Source organism: Anomaloglossus baeobatrachus, chromosome 4 (assembly GCF_048569485.1).
Source record: "Anomaloglossus baeobatrachus isolate aAnoBae1 chromosome 4, aAnoBae1.hap1, whole genome shotgun sequence".
Lineage (NCBI taxonomy): Eukaryota > Metazoa > Chordata > Amphibia > Anura > Aromobatidae > Anomaloglossus > Anomaloglossus baeobatrachus.
The window spans coordinates 632,324,238-632,342,625 of NC_134356.1; the positions used below are offsets into that span (position 1 = coordinate 632,324,238).

Consider the following 18,388-nt stretch of genomic DNA (forward strand, 5'->3'; position numbering starts at 1 on the left):
TCAAGAATCAGCGTTGCGACCAGATTCCCTGTATTCATTTTTATCGGCGTCTTTAAGACGCCAATACAAATTAATCCCCGTACTTCCGTGCATGCCGCACTTCCGGGTTCAGTGGATCCAGTTTGCTCGCTGACCCGGCGTCCGTCGGCATGTTGACGCTCCAGAGGTCACGGCAGCATGGCGAGATTACCCCACCATGCTGCTGCCTGTCAGCATCAGTATGCTGAGTGCCGAGGAGGAGGACGGAGGAGAAGCCGTCGGCACTTGGAGCAGGTAAGCGCACTGTGAACCAAAGATGCAACTCTGCAGGGGAGAGGAGGCCACGTGGCCTCTGCAGGGGAGTGGAGGCTGCATGGGGTGGGATCTGTATAGGAAAGGTCGTCTGTTCCAATTTGAGCAGGGTTCCTTTAGTAATAATTTTCAAACATTGTTAAAAAAAAAAAAACAACAAAACAAACAAAAACAAAAAAAACTCTTTCATACAATATGCCAAAGTAAATAAGTGATTGACACGGACTGAAACAACTGGTAATGGATAGGAAGGTGAAGGTATAGGAAGAGTAAGAAGAAAGGGAACGTTTTTATTATTAATTACTTGTATTTTGTGGTTGAGGAAAGTGCATAAAAATGGGTGTGGCTAACAAAACGGGTGTGGTTATAGAATGGGCGTGGTTTTCAAATGGCCGGGGTTTACAGAGAACCTGTTAAAAATGTGAATCCCACCCCTGACCCACGCTACAGCGGGCGTCACGATGGAGACCACCCACACACACACACACACACACACACACACACACACACACACACTTTGCTGGATACTCACCTGTCACCAGCGCTGCTGTCCCCGGGCACTGCTCCTGCTTCCAGGTCCTTGGTGCAGTGAATATTGAATGAGCATAATTAGCAGGGGACAGAAGCAAGTGACAGCAGAGCCAAAGACAGCATCACTGGATACAGGTGAATATAGAAAATATTATATTTAAAAGACCAGTGTTTTCTCTCCGGTACATGTCACACAGACCACATCAGTGTGCGATCCGTGTGACACCCGTGATACCGGAGGGAAAAAAAAAAAAATATTGACCTGTGTGTACATGCGGGGCCACACCGGGTCACATGGTCCGTGTGAAAACATGGACGTGTGTGTAACTCAAGAGAACAACATGGGTACGTGTGGCATCAGTGTTAAAAAGTGATGTCACGCGTACCTGAAACACGGACGTCTGAAACCTGTTTAAAAGTGTTATAGCATGGCTCTCATTTCAGGCAATACAGACTGATGTGACAGGAGATCTTCTAATTTTATTTTTTTTTCTCAGAATGGATTCCTCATACCATTTATGCAAAGTGTATACCCGGGTGACCATAACGTATTAGCTTTAGTTTCTGGTTACTTCAGAAATTCCTAAATGTCTTTAAAAGTCATGCAATCTCAAACTAGACCAAGAGCCTGCAAGACAACTCCCTGAGGAAGCAGCTGTGAAACGTGCGTTGGATTGCGTGGCAGGGGAGCAGGATTAGACTAGGGTCAATTATGGCATCAGCTCGGTTTATAAGGATTGTTTGAAATTTTCACTGGGGCTTTCTCTACAGGTGATGCCTTGCACATGTATCATGTGTGATATATGAGTATTATACCAGTATATTTGATATAGATATTCATCACCAGTTGTACATTTTATGATACACATAATTATAAAATGTAATCACTAGGTATATAAATATTATAAAACATACAATTTTTAAAATTTCTATGAATAGATTTTTTATTTATATATTCCCCTAATTGTTTCATTTATGACCTCACATGAAATTGAGTAGGACCTGCTCTCCATGCCTTATGTTTTTTATGATTTTATTATTGTCTTTTGTGGTATTTGTGTTTAATATTGTTGCCATCAATAAAAGATTCTTATTGTGATAATATTGGTGATTACTATTTTTGGGGGGGGGGGGAAATTAGTACCAGGATATTGTGTTTTTGGACAAATTGAAGGGGTCTACTTTGGTAGTTGTAAGATTTTAATACTTTTGATATAAGGGCGGCACGGTGGCTCAGTGGTTAGCACTGCAGTCTTGTGGTGGCTCAGTGGTTAGCACTGCAGTCTTGCAGCTCTGAGGTCCTGGGTTCAATTGCCACCAAGGACAACATCTACAAGGAGTTGTATGTTCTCCCAGTGTTTGCGTGGGTTTCCTCTGGGTTCTCTGGTTTCCTCCCAAACTTCAAAAACATACTGATAGGTAATGTAGATGTGAGCCCCAATGGGGACAGTGTTGCCATTGTATGTCAAGCGCTGTGGAATTATCAGTGCTATATAAAATTAATAATTATATCATTTCCTTCTAATATTTGAATAATAACAGTGATCTACCCAGCTGTTGGGTGGCTGACCATGGAAACTGCACAAGAACTCTGGAAGGAAAACGAACTGCACACCATGACAGTAAGGGGAAAAAAAAATAAAATAAAAATCTGAGAACACTGAAGACTCCAGAGAATCAGGGGCTGAGGGTTTATACTGCAAGAAAACCACTGACGTTATGGAGAACCCAGAAAGAAAAAGGACACTGCAGAGACCCAAGAAGAAGCTCACGCAGCGGAGACCCAAGATAAGGCTGAAGCAGTGCAAGATCCCATACAGTAAAGAGTAAACTAGAGGTCTCACCAAAAGCAGAGGGCTCATCTGAATATACCGATGAAAGATCAGAGAAAACTCTTAGGGGTAACTTTGCACGTTGTGACATCGCTACTGCGATATCATCGGGGTCAAATCGAAAGTGGCGTACATCCGGCGCCAGTAACGACATCACAATGTGTAAAGCCTAGATGCGCCGATAAACGATCACAAAAGCGTCGAAAATTGGTGATCTGTGCAGTGTCGGTCATTTTCATAATGTCGCACCAATAGGAGATACGATGTTGTTCCGCGTTCCTGCGGCAGCACACATCGCTGTGTGTGACACCACAGGAGCAAGGAACATCTCCTTACCTGCCTCCACCGGCTATGCGGAAGGAAGGAGGTGGGCGGGATGTTACGTCCCGCTCATCGCCGCCTGCCGCGTGACGTTGCTGTGACGCCGCACGACCCGCCCCCTTAGGAAAGAGGCGGGTCGCCGGCCAGAGCGACATCGCAGGGCAGGTATGTGCGTGTGAAGCTGCCGTAGCGATAATGTTCGCTACGGCAGCTATCACAAGACATCACAGCTGCGACGGGGGCGGAGACTATCGCGCTCGGCATTGCTAGCCGATGCTAGCGATGTCGCAACGTGCAAAGTACCTCCCCTTAGAAACCAGAGGTCAAGGCTGACTATAATCTTAAAGACTCTGAAGCTGCAGCTAAACCTGAGGAAACTGCAAAAAAATATGCCAAATCTAAAAAATAAAAAAAAAAAGGAAGGTCTGCAGAAAGAGCAGAATGCGAGAGCTGGTAAAGGATGGGTTCAGAAGACCCAATGAACTATCCGGTGGAAGTCAAGGAAAAAGGAGACTGTCCTGTTGTTCACTGTGGTCCCAATATGGCAGACCAGCTAGTGAAGGTGTGTGGCTCCGATGGAGTTTTCTGAGAGAGACTTGTCAAAGATGTTCCCAAAGACTTGAGAAAGGCCTGTGCCAGTGTAACAGTGCGTGAAAAATTTAAGGAAGCCATAGGAGCATGTAAAATGTATTTTGCCTTAAGGCTAATTTTTTAGGGTTTGTTTTTGTTTTGTTTTTTTTTAGTATATGGTCTACAAATGATAAAGCCACCAGATATTTAGAGCGTACAAAGCAGCTGCCCACAGCATGTCAGGAAGACGTAGAAGTTAGAAAATATTTAATAGGGCTCACAATAGACACACACTGAAATACCAGTCAGCAAGCCAGAAACTTTCTGGGTAGCACAGCTATTGAATTCAAAGAAGATACGGGAACATCTTAAATGTAAGGAGAGCGCGCTGAACCAGCGAAGAAAGCTTGAAGTTTATTGGAACTTGTGGAAGATTTCATCCAGTTGCTCACAAATATGGTCAGGAAAATTATTAGGAAGATTGGAAAAGTCATCCGAAAGCTTACTGATAAAGCCAGAGTTGTTCGTGTGAGAACGGAGAGCTGTAATGAAGCCAAAATACCCCGTGGAGTTGGCATGGTTTCATTTGTCATGGCAAGAATGATGGAAGGTATTGGAAACGTACGAGTTTTTAGGCTACTTTCACACATCAGGTTTTTTCCATCAGGGACAATCCGGAAAAAAACGGGTAAAACGGATCCGGTACCGCATCCTTTTTATCCCCATAGATTTGCATTGTTACCGGATTGTGCCTGATTGATTTGCGTTGCATCCGTTTTTTTCCGGATGCGGCAAAATTAATTAAAGCGGCGGCCGGAGGCAACGTATCTTGCAACGTTTTTTTTTGTCCGGCAAAAAAAACGCATCGTGCCACATCCGGCCGCTGCAGCACATTTTTCAATGCATGCCTATGGACGCCGGATGCAGCGCGATGCGGAAAAAAAACGCATCCGGCCGCCGCATGCGGTTTCTTCCACTGCGCATGCTCAGTAGCGTGCCGCAACCGGAAAAAAACATGTAAAAACTTATGCAAAGGATGCGGTGTTTTGCCGCATCCGTTGCATAGGTTTCACAGCCGGATTGAGCCGCACTGCTCAAACCGGATGTGTGAAAGTAGCCTTAGAAAATCATATTACATACCTGGAAGAAGTAGAGAAGACTGAAGATTGAAGAACAACTTCGTCAAGCAGGTATGAGAGTTGGCGACCTCCTTCAGGCCGGGGCCCAGAGAAATTTGATCCACCTGGTAAATTATATAAGTTGTCTGGGGAACCAGCAGAGGTGATATTGGACCTATTGGATAATTACACTATGGGCTATAGTCCAAGCCCCCTGGCAGGAATCTTAAAGAAAGGATGAATTGAGTGACTGGGCTCTTACTGGGGATGGTGATCGTATGATTCACCGACAGAGACAGCCAAAGATGCCATAGAAGAAGGTCCGTGTAAATGTTCAAAAACGAGGATGTGGAGGATCTAGAATTGACAAATCTTCTGTCAATTCAATGCTGAAGGACGCACACAGTAGCCCCTATTGCTTATTTGATAACCCAGAGTCAGACCAGACAGACTCCGGTGTTTGTTAATCTCACTACCGCACTAATTTGTCTGAGAAAGGCGCTTAACCTTTAGGGCTGGTTCACACTAAGCGACAGCGACAACGAGGTCGCTGTTAGGTCACCATTTTCTGTGACGTAACAGCGACCTTGTAAGCCGCTGTTATGATCGCTGCTTAGCTGTCAAACACAGCAGCCGAAGCAGCGATCATAACCGCGAGAGCAGGGAGCCGCGCACACTGCTTAGCGCTGGCTCCCTGCTCTCCTAGCTACAGTACACATCGGGTTAATTAACCCGATGTGTACTGCAGCTACATGTGCAGAGAGCCGGAGCCGGCAGCACAGGCAGCGTGAGAGCTGTGGAGGCTGGTAACTGAGGTAAATATCGGGTAACCACCTTGGTTACCCGATGTTTACCCTGGTTACAGCTTACCGCAGCTGCCAGACGCCGGCTCCTGCTCCCTGCTCGCTTCATTTGTCGCTCTCTCGCTGTCACACACAGCGATCTGTGTGTCACAGCGGGAGAGCGCCTTTGAAGAAAACGAACCAGGGCTGTGTGTAACGAGCAGCGATCTCGCAGCAGGGGCCAGATCGCTGCTCAGTGTCACACACAGCGAGATCGCTAATGAGGTCACTGCTGCGTCACCAAAACCGTGCCGTAGCAGCGATTTCGGTAGCAATCTCGCTATGTGTGAAGCACCCCTTAGATCTGATGATTGAATCAAAGATTGCATGGTGTACTAAAAAGTCAGACCATGTCTCAGGATCTAATTCTCAAACTCACCCAGAGGAGAGACTCCTCTGGTAGTGGAAGGTGCCAAGGCAGGAGGAAAGGTGGAGGGGGCAGTAAATAAGATGGTGGCTCTGGTACCTGTAGTACAACGATATTTATTGGGGTGTGTCTGCTTGTTCACATCTCTACCCATGGGTGTGTCTCATGTTATAATGGGGTCTGTTTGACACATTGTCAGTGTGTGGAGGTTGTTCTACCTCTAGAAGGAAACTCCAAGAGAGGATTTGCTTGTCTTTACCAGGGAAAGTTTCTGTAGAGGCTGCTACACCTCCACTGAGATACTTCTGGAGACAAGTTGGATCTGAACCTGTGTAAGTATACCCGCAAGTGAAAGACTGTAAAACAGTGTTTATGGCTTATGTTAGGTTCATGGAGAGCGGTTTAGGTGTTGCTGAATCAACCTGCTGGACTTTAAGTGTTCCTGTCATTATCTCAAGGAGCAAGCTGAGTGAGTAACCCCATCACAAAAATCACAGCACCATGTAAGTGCGAGAGGTGCCCAGCCATGCAACAGTGAAGACTGCCCTGGTCTGGCTGCTCCTGGGGACCGGAGATTAGCAAATATATTTGAGCACAATTAAAAATTCAGTAGTGGCCAAAATACGGATTTTAATTTTTGTAATTTGCATTCAGCCCCAGTTGAGCAAATGGGTGGCCTCCATTTTGCTGAACCATGAAAGGTAGGTTCAAAATAAATCATATGTTTCCTGCTCCCTGTTGCATCTTGTGTTTTTTTTGATCTCTCCATCTTCTCCTTGGTTGGTACTTCTGACTTGCATGAAGCCAGGAAAGGTTCTGTGCATGCATGTGCAACGATTGATTGCTCTCAGTGAGAGAAACAAAATTAAAATTTTGTAGTCGTGATACCTTTTAATGGCTAACTAAAATAAAATATGATGTTATAAAGCAAGCTTTCGAGACATCTGTGCATGTGCAACGTCATGGAACACGCTGTGACTAAGTGCATGCACAGAACCTTTCCAGGCTTCAACAGAGCCAAAATTCTTGGCCAAGCTTAAGAGGGCCATGGATTTCAGCATTTACAGCATTAAAGAATATGTGATGACTGGACGGATGACCGTAGAGGAGCGAAGGATCCGGAGAGGTGCGGAGTACCATATAAAGGTTTTGGGTTTTTTGTCTCCACATTTATCACTCTGGGGCCTGCAGAGATCATAAGAGACGTTACATTCACAGACTGTAACTTCTTTCATGGGAAAATCCATGGGAATTGGCAAATTTGAGCTCTGCCCAATCTACTCCTCTCCATTACGGACCAGATGGACAGGACAGAGCACCAAAAATATTTTTTTTCTTTTTGCTCAGCTAAAGCTGGAAATGTCTTAGAAGGAGATGCAGAACGCTTGTCCTAAAAATTGGCCACCAATATGTAAGGAGCGGACAACTCTTACAATAAAAAGATTTGGTTGCAATTCCAGAATAGCTCTGGAACAAGAAACAAAATAAATTAAAAATTGTAAATAACCTATTACATTTCCATGTCTTTGGCTCTACCATAGGTTGATGGAGTGATGGAGGCAAACAGACTTCATAGTCCGGTCTGCACATCAGCTCATATGCGACAATTTCAATATATTGGATTGGCCACTGCCAGGCACCGACGCCAACCATCTCCAGAGGACTATAGCATCACACAATCCATCTGTACCAGATGTCTACCCTAAGGCCGGTGTTACACACAAGGCAATCGCAAGTGTATCTCGCGCAAGTTTCGCGGTGCATCACCCATCACGGACTCACGCTCTCCTCACAGAGATCCATGCAACTGACCTGGTCCTGTGAGGAGAGTGCGAGTCTGTGACGGATGATGCACCGCGAAACTCACGCGAGGCAATCGCAAGTGTGACACCAGCCTAACTGGAATAGTTGGGTTGTCTGGCTACCTGTATAGCCAGAAATGTGTAGGATGCAAATACTAGGAATCATCTTTGCCTGGTCAGACGACTCATTATAGGAGACATTTGCCCTATATCCAACGTCTGTATTGGGAAATGATTAATTGTAAGGCTATATGCCCAAGGGAGAGTAAACCTGTGGATTTATCTGCGGAAAATCCGCGGATTTTCTGGATTTTCCAGATAAATCCGCAGGTTTCAGCATGTACAGTCACTCCCCATGATATCCTATGGGACATGGGAAGTGCTGTGTCCATGCTGTGGATACGGAACATGCTGCGGATGTCCCGCAGCCGCACGTAACTGCATGCCAATTATTTCTGCGGAAATATCTGCGGAAATCACAGCCCTCCACTATAGAGATAGAGGCCGGGACTTCCGCAGGTAAGCCGCACGAATACCCGCAGGTTTACCGCAGATATTTCGCTGTACGGAAAAAAAATAACGTACCTGCGGATATATTCGCATGTAAACACTCCCGTGGGCACATAGCCTAATAGTCACATCTGTCCAGCTGGAAGAGAAAGCAATGGAATCTAGCGGGGAGCCTGAGGATGCCCATGAGACTGCAAATTCTGATCAGGAGACCCACGGTCAGTCTGAGCACTGTGGTCCGTATATACACAACGTGATATCTGAAGACATGAGAACCATTTAAATGAGAAAAAAATGCAAAACAACCCCAAAATGGAATGAAAAATCTTCAAAGTGCAATTCATAGTTTAGACAATACACACCAGTCTTCCCTTTAGATGCTTTGAAGACACAGGCATAAGCTCTTGAGAAATTGTTAAAGGGAACCTGTCACCAGATTTTTGCCTTGTAAATTAAAACTAGCACCTTAAGCAGAACCTGTGCTGCATTCTATAAAAGGTGTACGTTAGCCCTGACCCCCCCACCCCCACCCCCATACACCCCACAAATACCTTGATAAAACCTCCCGGCCTGTATGTAAATTGTCCGGTCCGATGGGCGTCCTAATACTCACCTTCTGTCCCTCTTTTCGTGCTCCTCTTGTGCCAATTTACATGGATAACACCTCGGATGCCATCCATGTAGGCGGGAAAATTTCCAAACTCCCAACTCCCGCAGGCGCACTTTTCTCTTCTCTATTGCAGGCAGACCCGAAAACATGTGCCTGCGTAAACCGGCGAGTTCCCGGCAGATGAAGCGGGTGACGTCATCCACATCACCTGGCAAAATCTCGCGCCTGTGCAAAGAACTCGCCAGTGTGCGCAGGTGCCCCTGTGTTTTCGGCTCTGCCCACAATAGGGAAGAGAGAAGTGCGCCTGCGTGAGCTGGGAATATGTCTGCACAGGTGCGAGATTTTGCTCACCTACATGGATCGCATCCGAGGCATCATCCACATCAATCAGCACAAGAGGCACAGAGTAGGATTCCCATCGGACTGGACAATATACATACATGGTGGGCGATTTTAATGTATTTGTGGGGGTCTACGGGATGGGGGTGGGGGTTAAGGCGGTAACATGCACCATTATAGAATGCAGCAGGCACTAGTTTTAGTTCAGAAGGCCAAAACCTGGTGACAGGTTCCCTTTAAGAGTCAGAAACACCCCTCTTTCACCTTGAAGGGGTACTTTTAATCTACATATAGAGCATTACACCATAGATAAGTGGAGAGGGGAAAAAAAAAAAAATTCCTTCCTACACCAACATGAATGGTCCCAACATTTAGAAGTTGTGCTCAGGATTTGCTTCTCTGTGCCCTGAAGACAACAATACACTCAGAACAGATTGCTTTCTCCTGGGAATTTAGTACAAACCCTCATTTCATAGTTTTGTATTAAAAAATGATATAAAATAAACTAGAAGATGTTACAAGGTCCCTTGAAGATGCCCTCCATGAGGCAACCATACAATGTTGTCTAGAGTGGATGATCCCTTTAAATCCAGCAATGTGTGGTCCTAATACACAGCTGCAGTACATTACCCAATCCTGTGCGATCCCTACACGGTTACATAACCAAGCACTGCTAGATTTCAGCACCGCAGACAGCACCGACCTGGACGTAGATAATGGCCTTGTCTCGCTATTGTATCTATAGCCTGATCCAGGACAATTGTTTCTATTGCACCAAAGAACTAGATTGAGTGCAAATCCACTATTAAAAAATAAAATTAGATTTTCTTCCGGTAAAAGCTGAAGTCACGCCTTTGTATACCAGAAGCAGATGACAGTCAATAAATAAGGAATGTAAGGTCTCCACTATAGTCCGATTGTGCACCTATACATCCAGCGTGTACCCCGGAGTGCGGAGTTTCCGGTCCTGGACCGCAGGGACCCTATACATCCAGCGTGTACCCCGGAGTGCTGAGTTTCCGGTCCTGGACCGCAGGGACCCTATACATCCAGTGTGTACCCCGGAGTGCTCAGTTTCCTCTCCTGCACAGCAGAGACCCGTCCCTTATTCCTGTATGGCTGATGGCAATCTCTGTCTGATAATGGAGGGTAATACTGTCTGTAGCAGAGGTAAGCAAAGAAAAATCCAATAATTGCACCAACCACCACATCTGGAAGAGAAGGAGAACAATGATTCATTAGTGAGACAGGTCTTAAAACATAAAAACTAAGAAAGTCTGAAATCACGGCACCTTATGAATCCTATCACAACTGCCCCAGGGGTCTACAGTTAACAGATTACGGGGGCCCTGCATGAAACCGTAGCGGAAATCGGACTACTAAAAAGAAAAAAAACGCACGGCTCGTGGGATTTTCTGAAACAGCGATGTAACAGCAAAAAGACCACACAGGGCAGGAGGTGCTGGAAGGCCAGACGAAGCACTGCCACAAGTGGAAATACGTAATTACTTACCGGTAATGTGTTTTTCGGATCCCATGACAGCACCACGAGAAAGAGGATCCGCCCATCAAGGACAGGAAACCTTCAGGACAAAAAAGGGGCGGTCCTCTCCCCACCTCAGTTGATTACAGAGCATGAGAGGACCTCCGAAAAAAAACAACAGGTTAGTATAAAGCCACCACCAGAAAAATTGCGAAAGAAGGAAAAAAAAAAAAAGAAGGAAGGTGAACCAACCAACAACCCCCAGTGCAGGGTGTGAATATAAGGGTGCCGTCATGGGTTCGGAAAAAACACATTACCGGTAAGTAATTACGTATTTTTCCCTCACCCTATGACAGCACCACGAGAGAATTACAGTGAAAGGAAAAAATTAGGGAGGGACCACAGCCTGTAGAACACGCCTCCCAAAAGGTGAGGTCGGAGAAAGAAAGATCCAACCTATAAGGTTTATAAAAGGTCGAAGGTGATGACCATGTGGCAGCTTTACAGATTTGAGCAATTGAAACATCCGCCCGTTCTGCCCAAGAAGATGCTACAGCCCATGTGGAATGTGCCTTCAGACCCACAGGGACGTCAGCACCCCTAGCCGTGTAAGCTAATGCAATGGCGTCCCTAATCCACCTGGCCAGCTTGGACTTGGAACTCTTAACCCTCTTTTGAGGCCCCTGGAAAGAGACAGAGACTTCTCCTTCCTCCAGGAACTGGTGACAAGAAGATACTGGATGAGACAACGATGTACATCCAGACAATGCCAACTTCTTTCCTCGGCACGCGTCGGGTTAGTGCAAAAGGATGGCAACACAATCTCCTGGGACGTATGAAACCGAGAAACCTTGGGGAGGCATGCAGGGTCAGGGCGCAACTCTACCCTATCGTCCAGTATTTGAGTGTAAGGAGGGTCAATAGAAAGGGCCTGAATGTCGCTAAACCTACGGGCCGAGGTCAGAGCTACCAGGAGGACAGTCCTAAGGGAAAGACATTTAACAGAGATGGCGTCAATGGGCTAGAACGGAGGATCCGTCAGGGCCACCAAGACCAAGTTAAGGTCCCAAAGGGGGGGGCTGGGGGGGGGGGGGGAGAACGACACGTTTAAGACGCTGGCGTGAACTAGCCCTGATAAACAGAGCCTCCCAAGGGTTCCCAGCGACATCATAGTTGTAGAGTGCTGCTAACGCGGAGATCTGGACCTTGAGTGTGCTAACAGCCAACCCCTTGTCCAACGCACACTGCAGAAATTCCAGGATGGGACCGATGGGAACCTCCCCTGTCACACTAGCCCCTGAGGAAGATAAGAACTTTCTCCAGGTCCTACAGTAGATCTTGGTTGTCACCGGTTTTCTACAACCTAACAGCGTGGAAACTAAAAGTGTGGGAAAACCCCCTTACTGATCAGTAACAGCCTCTCAAATTCCATGCCGTCAGGTGCAATTTCACTGTCGGAGGATGGTACACTGGTCCCTGGGACAGGAGATCCGGAAGCTCCGGGAGGACCCACAGGTCGGTGAGGGACATCTGAACCAGCCAAAAAAACCATGGTCGCTTTGGCCAGAAGGGAGCAATCAGAATGACTCTGGCCCTGTCATCCCTGACGCATATACTAGGGAAAGTCCCACGGGATTGACAGGGCGTTCACTGCATACAGAAGTTGCTTGGGATTGAGAGAACAGAACTGAGGAACCTTCCTGTTCTGCTTGTGGAAAATAGGTTGATGACCGGAATCCCCCACCTGGCCGTGATGAGGTTGAAGACTGACGGGTTGAGTGCCCACTCCCCCTGGTGGAGGCAAGTGCGGCTCAGAAAATCCGCCGTGAGGTTGTCTTTCCCCCTGATGTGAACGGCAGTGAGGGACAGAAGGTGAGTTTCTGCTAGTAACAGAATCCTGTCGGCCATCATCATAAGGGACCTGGATCTTGTGCCCCCCTGATGGTTCAGATGAGCTACAGTCACCTGATTGTCCGACAACACCCGGGTATTGTAACTGGTCAGTGAAGGGAGAAGCCCAGTCAGTGCCTGTTCCACGGCCAGCAGCTCTCTGATATTGGAGGAAGCTGCCTCCCTGGGCGACCAGAGACCTTGAATTGGACGGTCCAGCAGGTGAGCCCCCCCATCCGGACACACTGGCATCCGTGGTCACAATTCGGGACACCGGGACAGACCATGGGACTCCCCTTGTGAGGTTCGCAGGAACCAGCCACCAGTGAAGGGAGGTGATTGAGCTCAGAGTAATCCGATTGAACAACCTGTCCCCCAGAAACGTCTGATGTTCCAAAATGTCCCACTGGAGGGCTCTGGTATGCCCTTGAGCCCATAGAACCGCGGTGAGAGTGGAGGTCAGTGAGCCCAGGAGAGACATAGCCCGTCGCAGGGACATATGCGGAACTGACACCGCCTGCTGTATCAGAGTGTGAATCTTCTCCACTTTGGAAGGCGGGAGAGGACATTCCTGTTGTAGAGAGTCCAAAGTAAGTCCCAAAAAGACTTGCACCATGGCTGGAAGCAACCTCGATTTCTCCCTGTTCAAAATCCAGCCTAGACCTTTCAGCTTTGAGCAGACAGTCTGAAGGACGGCAGTACAATGGGTCGCCGAATCCCTCACTACGAGGAAGTCGTCGAGATACGGAATAATGAGAATTCTGTCTTCGCGCAGGTGGGCAGTGATTTCCAGGACGAGCTTCGTGAAGATTCGGGGCGCAATTGCCAGGCCGAACGGTAAGGCTCTGAACTGCAGATGACACACCGACCCGTCGACAATCACCGCCACCCTGAGATATTTCTGGAAGGGAGGAGCAATGGGGACGTGATAAGGGTCCTTCAGATCCAGGACAGCCATATGACAATTCAGGTAGAGAGACTTGATTGTGGACTTCATTGATTCCATCTTGAAGGACAAGATCTGCAGGTGGCTGTTCAGGCCTTTGAGGTTTATGATGACCCGAAAGGAGCCGTCCGGTTTCCCGACCAAAAAGAGAGGGGAGTAAAACCCCTCTCCCCTTTCCGCCAATGGGACGTCCGTCAGGACCGCCCGGCGCAATAGGGACGTCACTTCCCCCTCCAAGGCATGTTGTTCGCTCGGGGATGTCAGGAGAAAGCGCATGGGAGGAACACTGCGGAATTGAAATGTCAGACCTGTGCGGACGATATTGAGAATCCACGGGCTCCAAGAAATACGTTCCCAGGCCGGAAGAAAGTAGGTCAATCTCCCCCCCCCACCTGGGGAAGGGAGTCATTGGGAAGACTTCTTGGATTGGGAAGAGCCCTTGAACAAGAAACCCTTATCTTCCTTCGTTCGATCCGACCAGGCACTTCTATTCCTGGGGGCGAACTTACGGGTGAACTGCTTCTTACGAAAGAATCGCTTGAAGGAGGGAAAGGACGGGGCCGGAAAGTTCCTTTTTCTGTCCCCAGCCTTCTCAAGAACATCGTCCAGAACTGACCCGAAAAGAAACTCGCCCTGACAGGGAATGGAACACAGCTTAGACTTAACCTGTAGATCCCCCGGGCAACATTTTAACCATAAGGCCCGACATTCCGCATTAGAAAGGGCCGCTGTCTTAGCCGCTAGTCGAGTGGAATGTGCCGATGTATCAGAGATGAAAGCCGCCGCTCCCTGCAGCCTGGGCAGAGAAGAAAAAAATCTCGTCCCGAGGAACCTTGTTCCCAAACTTCTCCTCCAATTCGGACAACCACATTGCCAGAGACCGTGCAATACAAGTAGCTGCAATGGCAGGACAGAGAGCACCCGCTGAGGACTCCCATGCGGTCTTAAGGAAGACAACCGCCTTCCGATCTATAGGTTCCTTTAATGATCCCATGTCCTTGAAGGGAATGGAAAACTTTTTTGATGCTTTAGCCACTGCTACATCCAATTTGGGTGCCCTATCCCAGTGGGAACAGGTTGCGTCCTCAAAGGGATACTTGTGCTTGAAGCTGCCCGGAAGAGAACCCCGCTTATCCGGCTTCTTCCATTCCCTGGAGATCAACGCCTGTATCTTGTCCACTACCGGGAAGGTCCTGCGCTTTCTATGCTCCAGACCCTTAAACATGACATCTTGGACTGAAGGCTGCAATTTCTCCTCAGTAATGCCCATAGTGTCCCTGACAGCTAGAATCAATTTGCTCACGCCTTCTACAGGGAAGCATTGGTGGACGTCAGCCTCACTGTCAGAGGAAGAGGATGCAGAACCAGAAGACCCACACTCTCCCTCGGATCGACGGGAGGGCGAGGCCGAGGAGGCCTGTCTGTCGTTTACGAGGAGGCTCTTTCAGGGACTGCAGAGAACTTTGTACTTCGGACCGGAAATGGCACGAAGATCACTAGCAAACCCAGGTGTCTCATCCGAAATGGTTTGCTGGATACAGTCTTTACAGAGCCGTTTGGACCAGGACGGAGCCAGTCCATGGTTACAGAGGGCGCATTCCCTGTTATGCGATTTGGTAGTACACTTCCATGGCTTTTTAACCTATGCATGACAGGGACGGAGGGGAGACACAACACCAGGAAAATAACGAACAGGTACACATGCCCAAAGATCACTCACCCACCAGGAGATGAAGGGTCGGTACCGGTTCTGGGGAAGGAGCTTTCATCAAAGTCTTCCCTCTGGAGACGCCCTTGCCGTCAGATGCTTCTCGGATCTGCTTAGTGGCCAGAGTGCCTCGCTTGCTAGACAAGCTGGCATCTGAACCAGAGTCAATCCTGCGACGTTCCGGTGGTTTCACCACTTTCTTGCTGGCAGGAGGGGATGAGGACTCATGCACTGAGTGCCGGTCCGCCTCACGGTGCCCATCCTTGACCATACCGCTGAACTGAAGGCTGTCAATCACCTGCGTCAGGTAGGGAGGAGTGGAGCACCTGCCACAGCTCAGAGCTCAGGTTTTTAACTGAGTGCGGCTCTCCCCCCCGCGCCTCCGGACCCACTTCCTGGGTCTGACGTCGCCGCCGAGCATGCGAAACCCCCGCTCGCCCCTAAGATGGCTGCGGCGTGCAGCACACGCGACCGCGAGCAGCTCCACCGGCCTGGAAGGACCGGCAGGCTGCTGCACTTACCTGCCACCTGATGCCCTGCACCTGCTCATGGACGCAACCCCTGGAGGTCCGCCATGGCGTCTCCAGGAACCCGAGCGGAGCGAGGCAAGACCCGTGCCGCCGCCAGAACCACCCACCGGGACCGGGTAAGACTTGCTTGTAGATCCATGGCCCTCCATGGCCGCATCCTGAGGTATCTGTCAAGGACAGGAAACAAACTGAGGCGGGGAGAGGACCGCCCCTTTTTGCCCTGAAGGTTTCCTGTCCTTGATGGGCGGATCTTCTCTCTCGTGGTGCCGTCATAGGGTGAGAGGGAAAAAAAAAAGACGTTTTCGGGCCCAGCATGGCGTTTTTGTGGTTACACCGCTGGTTGATAAAATTCGAAGGAAGATTGGGGAGCGCCGGGTTTTTCTCTTTTTGAAATCACAATAAATCATAGACTCAAAAAGGTCAGGACAGAACATATGAAGAATTTACTTTGCACCACCCCACTTACCTCCGTGGTACCCCAGACAAACCACCATTACTGGGGGAATGAGCTAGCATTGCATGTGAGTGGGTTAAGCACATCAGACTTCTGATTTGAGTATGGATTGAGAGGTCTACACCACCACGAGTCTCCTGTCCTGAGCACAACAGCCTCGTATACACCTTTTGGTCAGGAGGTCCACGCTGGTCCAGACATTGCGGTCCTTACCAGAACCATAAATGTTGGACATTGAGTGATGCCTTGTGCGGCAAGTGATGCATGGATGTAATGGATCCTAAACAGGAGAGCCTTTGTAGCAGCTCAGAGGTAGGGTCTGTAGCACAGAACATCCATATACCTATAAAAGGAATCTGTCACTAGGTTTTTTCTCCCCCATCTGAGCAGCATAATGTAGGGGCAGAGACCCTGATTCCAGTGATGTGTCACTTACTGAGCTGTTAGCTATCATTTAGATAAAAATCAATGTTTTCTTTGCTGCAGATCTAGCAGTTATACAGAGCTCATAAATATGCTGGACTACCTGCAGCACACCACGTAGTCCTGTAATCACTGTAAATTAGTAGTAGATCAAAACTACACTAAGCGACACATTGCTGGAATCAGGATCTCTGCCCCTATGCAGCTCTCAGATTAGGTGGCAAAAGCTTGATGACAGATTCCCTTTAAAAGAAACCGGCAATAAATTCTTCATTGCTAATCTGCCAACACAAGCTTTTACCTAAACTTTTCCAATTTTTGAAGTGTGGCCTTACATGTGATGATAGGAACCACAAACGTGTCAGAAAAGTCATGGTAGTAATGTTGTAGCCCCACTAAGTCTGGTTTAACTGACATGTCTGAAGACAGGAGAAGTTGTCACCTCAAGCCCCCCACCCCCTTCTTCTAGGATCAGCACATGCTCAGTTAAGGTGGGTGTACTTGCCCAGGCCTCATAGGTGTACTGCACATGTAACACAGGCCACTGGCCGGGGCAACCAACTTTACGGAGCATGTACAGAAATTTGAACAAGCTTATGAGGACATATCCCACCTTTAGGCACATCAAAAGCTAAACGGACAGCTTTAGGGGCTGCCACCATGATTCTTCTGCCAAGAAGCTCCACATTCTTAACTCTTCCAAGAAAATGTACGGCGTGCCATTACATGTAATGGACAACTTTGGAAAGCTTTAAGGCATGGGCACTGTGACGACTCTACCTCATAGACAACCTGCAAGGCACTATGTGTAGTGTGTGCAGTGATGAAACTGCTCATTTTAGAGAACGGTGCTCATACTATTGTCTGCTACTGCAGGTGTCTACAGTGAAAACCACTGGAGACCTAGACCTGGTACCAAGAAGATGTGACACAAGACTAGTCAGAACCGAATGGTGAAAGTATTGTGACACCTACAGGTGCTTTTCTGCATTCTACATACATGGCCATTAATATGGAGTCTGTCCCTCTAACAGCTCCCGCTCTTCTGGGAAGGATTTCGACAAGATTTCGTAATTTTTGCCTATTCATCCAAAAGAAGATATGTGAGAGCAGATAATGTTGGAGGAGAGGTGGGGCTCCCAATCTCCCAAAAGTCTTGGATGGGGTCGGGGGCCAGGGCTTTGTTGGGTCGGTCATGTTCTTCCACACCAAACTCTCCCAGACCATGTTTTTATGGATCTTGTCCACTGGACACAGTCACAAGGAACAGAAAAATGGCCTTGTTGGAAGCGAAAGTAGACCATAATGTCTTTATATGCCAAAGGAATAAGATTTCCTTTCAACTAGAAGTAAAGGGCCTTGGACTGACCCCTAAAAATAAACCCCATATATCCCTCTGCCACCAAACTGTACATCTGCTCCAATGCAGTCAGGTGGGTAATGCTCTCCTGGCATTCACCAAACCCAGACTCCACCTGAATGAATAATCTGAATTCACCAAGGTGTGAATACTTTTGTCCATGTAACTGCATATTATTCAACAGCGCAGTGTAATCTGAGTAATTCTAACCATGCAGTTGTCCTTACCCTGCCAGTGGTGTTTGTAGTCACAGGTCCGGGACAGAGCAATGGAGGCGGCACATAGAAGAGGGAAGAGGAAGCTGCACAATCTCCAGGAATGACCACGGCCACCGGGAGAAAAGCTGCCGAGCTTCCCGGCTATATATAGGGCGGTAAAGCCAAGGCCTGCAAAGGCAACTGGAGAATAAAAAGGGATAAAAGCTAAAGAGAAAAGTATTAACATCAGACAGGTGACAAAGG

General features: G+C 48.0%; 1 protein-coding gene across 2 annotated transcripts in view; it reads right to left on the reverse strand.

Annotated features, from left to right (window-relative positions):
• Positions 1 to 8,740: 8,740 nt before the first annotated feature.
• Positions 8,741 to 18,388, reverse strand: part of PLPP5 (phospholipid phosphatase 5) — a 66,409-nt gene continuing 56,761 nt past the window's right edge. For both annotated transcript variants that reach the window (XM_075346385.1, XM_075346386.1), the window contains exons 6-7: positions 18,155 to 18,325; positions 8,741 to 10,344 (exon numbers count right to left, since the gene is read on the reverse strand). In XM_075346385.1, the coding sequence (XP_075202500.1) occupies positions 10,175 to 10,344; positions 18,155 to 18,325 (341 nt within the window). In that variant the 3' untranslated portion in view covers positions 8,741 to 10,174. The remainder of the gene's footprint in view (positions 10,345 to 18,154; positions 18,326 to 18,388) is intronic.